At 41.1% G+C, this 2,981-nt stretch overlaps 1 protein-coding gene across 1 annotated transcript; it reads right to left on the minus strand.

The window, feature by feature from the left end:
* Positions 1-308: 308 nt before the first annotated feature.
* Positions 309-2,391, minus strand: LOC116189144 (CRIB domain-containing protein RIC6-like). Its single transcript, XM_031518685.1, has 5 exons — positions 2,266-2,391; positions 1,967-2,145; positions 1,418-1,524; positions 1,226-1,322; positions 309-1,132 (listed from the first exon to the last, which is right to left on the minus strand). The coding sequence occupies exons 2-5, from the start codon at positions 2,022-2,024 to the stop codon at positions 609-611; spliced, it is 786 nt and encodes a 261-aa protein (XP_031374545.1). The 5' UTR covers positions 2,025-2,145; positions 2,266-2,391; the 3' UTR covers positions 309-608.
* Between the last annotated feature and the right edge of the window lie 590 nt (positions 2,392-2,981).

A 2,981-nucleotide genomic window follows, 5' to 3' on the forward strand; every position in this document is an offset into this window, starting at 1 on the left:
GGTTGCGGATGGGTTCAAGTCTGAAGTAAGCCCATGGATTTTTCCTAACAGTTCAGTATCTCACCATATGCCAATTGTGCTGCAAATATCCATATCCTGGTGGTTGCTATTCAATATCTCCTTCGCAATGACTAGCCGGAGCAGATGGCACATATAGAATAAGGCGATGCTTGCGTTGTCCGGCTCAGTTAAGAGTTCTTCGAAGCTCTCGCTTGGTTTGCGCTTTTTTCATTTGCCCTGGAAGGCTTGGTCGCTCTCCTCCGGTTTTCAAGCCCGTTCTCTACTGGTGAAAAGAAGGAAACTACTAATGAATGAATTGTGTTCTCATGTTTAGATCATATAAGAAAGGAGTGGATTACATGTAGTCTTAATTACACCTCATGAATAATGGCACAGATAAGAGACCCATTGATGGTCACAACCCAAAATATTCTAAGACGACAAAATTGTCATATTGTCTCGTCCCCTCAAAATTTGTGTCTACGTATATTAATTTTCCCCATCTTCATCTAATTAACCCACATCCTTTCGCTATCCTTCTATCAAAAACTAAAACTAAAATCACCAAAACATAGAAATCTCAAAAACTGAACAAAACAATGATCAACTCATAATATTCTGCTAATTGCCTTCTCATCCCTGTTGTCATAACCTTCTAGCTTCGAAGATTGACCGAATTGATCACGGCTTTTGGGCATGGAGAGTGGTCCGGACCCACTCCCTGGCCCCGGGTCTGAATATGGGGACTCATAAACAAGAGAAGTGGCTTGGTCCTTCGACCTGGTGGATGATCTTGTGGACCCGCCGCCTGATGATTCCTTAGATTTCTTCCTCCGTGTCTTCTTGGGGATGTCCAGCCTCACTGGGGATGAACTCCCAAGGTCAGGGTCTGCTGTTTGGTGGGACGCCCTAGTCCCGTCGCTCCATTCCCTTGCAGGAGACTGTGACCCCTTTGAGGATCTCCTTGACTGCCTCGCCTTCTCGGATTTCAAGTTGGTCGGGGATTCCACTGATGAAGTGGCTGCATCGGTGTTGGAGGAAGAATGCCATCTAGATGATTTCGGGACATCCGGCAAGTCTCGGGCTGGACAACGACCACATGACTGTACTGAACCTCCTCTTCGGGTCAAATCTGAAAAGAATGATGGCATATAACACATTTTCATTATATGATAAGAAGAATATCAGTAAGTATCAACCGAATATATACATAATATATTTATACCTTCAGAAGACCACTTGACAGAGCCATCCTCCTTCTTGTCCCCTGGAACGCCTAGAGGGGCCGATGAAAACCCGGCCACTGACTTAAACTCATTCATCTGAAAACTTTTTTATATCAGCAACTTTCCAAGGACATCAGGGTCTTAGACGTTGATATGGTTTTTCTCAGAAAAATCCGGTTGGATGTACTTACCCAGCTGGGAGCAGAATTTGCGGAAGATGGACCATCCCACCCAATGTGGGCTACGTGCTTCACATCCGTGGGGTGCCCTATCTGAATCTCTTGGTCTTTCTCATTTTCTGCAATTAATTGTTAATAAATATAAATAAACATTTACAAAGTAATTAATCCATAGGAGCACGTGTGCTTACGAACAGCGAATAGTGGGAACTCCTATGGTGCACCGACATATTATACGTGAATGAGGAGATTGACCCATGGCACGAGCATTGATTTGCACAGATCAAAAGGACGGGACCTAGCGACTAGTTTATATTCAAGTTCTAATCCCTACACGAATTACATTTCAATTCCCATTATCTGAAAGCCATATGATTCGTTATGACCTACTTCAATCCTTTGATTCAACTCTTTGCCTTCCCGTTTAACATTATTTATCGATCACACATCATTTTCATCACACTGAATATTTCTGCGCAAGGAATCCTCAGTAATACTAGGGAAAAATAATGAAAACTGGGAAACGAACAATAGAAGGAAGAGATTGAGCGAGAGACTTACCGAATATTTGGGAAATGTATCTTAGTCCCTTTAAAAGGCCCTTCATTTTAGTTGACATATCTCCAAGGAAGTATATTTACGATCGAGCTCCACGGGAGCCCCAAACCCAACAAACCCTTTGCTCTGGTTCTCTCTATGGCACCAACTCAAGTTTTGAAAACCGAATCTTCTGAAAAAATCTGATAGACAAGATTACCACCAAAACAAGACATGAACTATTATCACATGTACCATTCTTCTTCTCTGAAATCTCAATATTGTCACTTTTCAATAAGATGATCAATGGAAGAACTTGTCACCTTGGATGGGCAATGGGAAAGCTCCTTCACAAAAGCCGATGGAATAGACAGATTGAAAATCATATAATGGAAGAGGAACTAGGCATGATTGATGATGATGAAGAAGAAAACCAAAAGGGCTGGAAAATGGGTATCAGAGGTTTTATTTATTTTCCCTTTTTTGTTCTGTTTTTGGTATTTGAAGTGCTGATTTTTGGTCAACTTGGGGGAGACCAAGTGTTGTTTAAAGCAAAGGTTTCGTTAGTTTGATGGCAACGCATGCCCACGTTTGTTGCAATATTAAGACCTCAGCAAAGCCAACCAGAAGCTGATCGAGATTTCAGGGAAGGTGAACTAATTTTACAAAGAGAATTGTTTTCGATTCTTAATTTAGAGAAGCAATTAACAGCATTTTCTTAGCCATCCCCGTTTAAGAATATGTGATACACTCGGGGCAGAAATTTGTTCAAACTACATTTATGCCATTTCACGCCGACGTATATATACCGCAACTAACCCTTATTTAACAACAAACTCCATCTTAGGAGTCAAGCGGATTAACTCTTAGGTGGTACAATAAATTGACACATATAGTGTGGGAAAGAACCAAATAAGATTAAGTTCTAAATAGTTTGGCCCTTCATCGATTTTATTATAGCGAGAATAGCAGCAACACTTTTTGTTTTCTGAAATAATGTTCAATATTTTCTGACTACGCGTTGGATCAATATGTGCAA

Source organism: Punica granatum, chromosome 8 (genome assembly GCF_007655135.1).
Source record: "Punica granatum isolate Tunisia-2019 chromosome 8, ASM765513v2, whole genome shotgun sequence".
In the NCBI taxonomy this organism is placed as follows: domain Eukaryota; kingdom Viridiplantae; phylum Streptophyta; class Magnoliopsida; order Myrtales; family Lythraceae; genus Punica; species Punica granatum.

What these genes read in the sequence shown, in the direction of transcription:
- LOC116189144 (XM_031518685.1), bottom strand. Translation starts at nt 2,024, where the DNA reads ATGTCAACTAAAATGAAGGGCCTTTTAAAGGGACTAAGATACATTTCC. An exon ending in CAAATTCTGCTCCCAGCTGG is followed by an intron (nt 1,323 to 1,417) that starts GTAAGTACATCC and finishes AAAAGTTTTCAG; the next exon opens with ATGAATGAGTTTAAGTCAGT. An exon ending in TGTCAAGTGGTCTTCTGAAG is followed by an intron (nt 1,133 to 1,225) that starts GTATAAATATAT and finishes CATTCTTTTCAG; the next exon opens with ATTTGACCCGAAGAGGAGGT.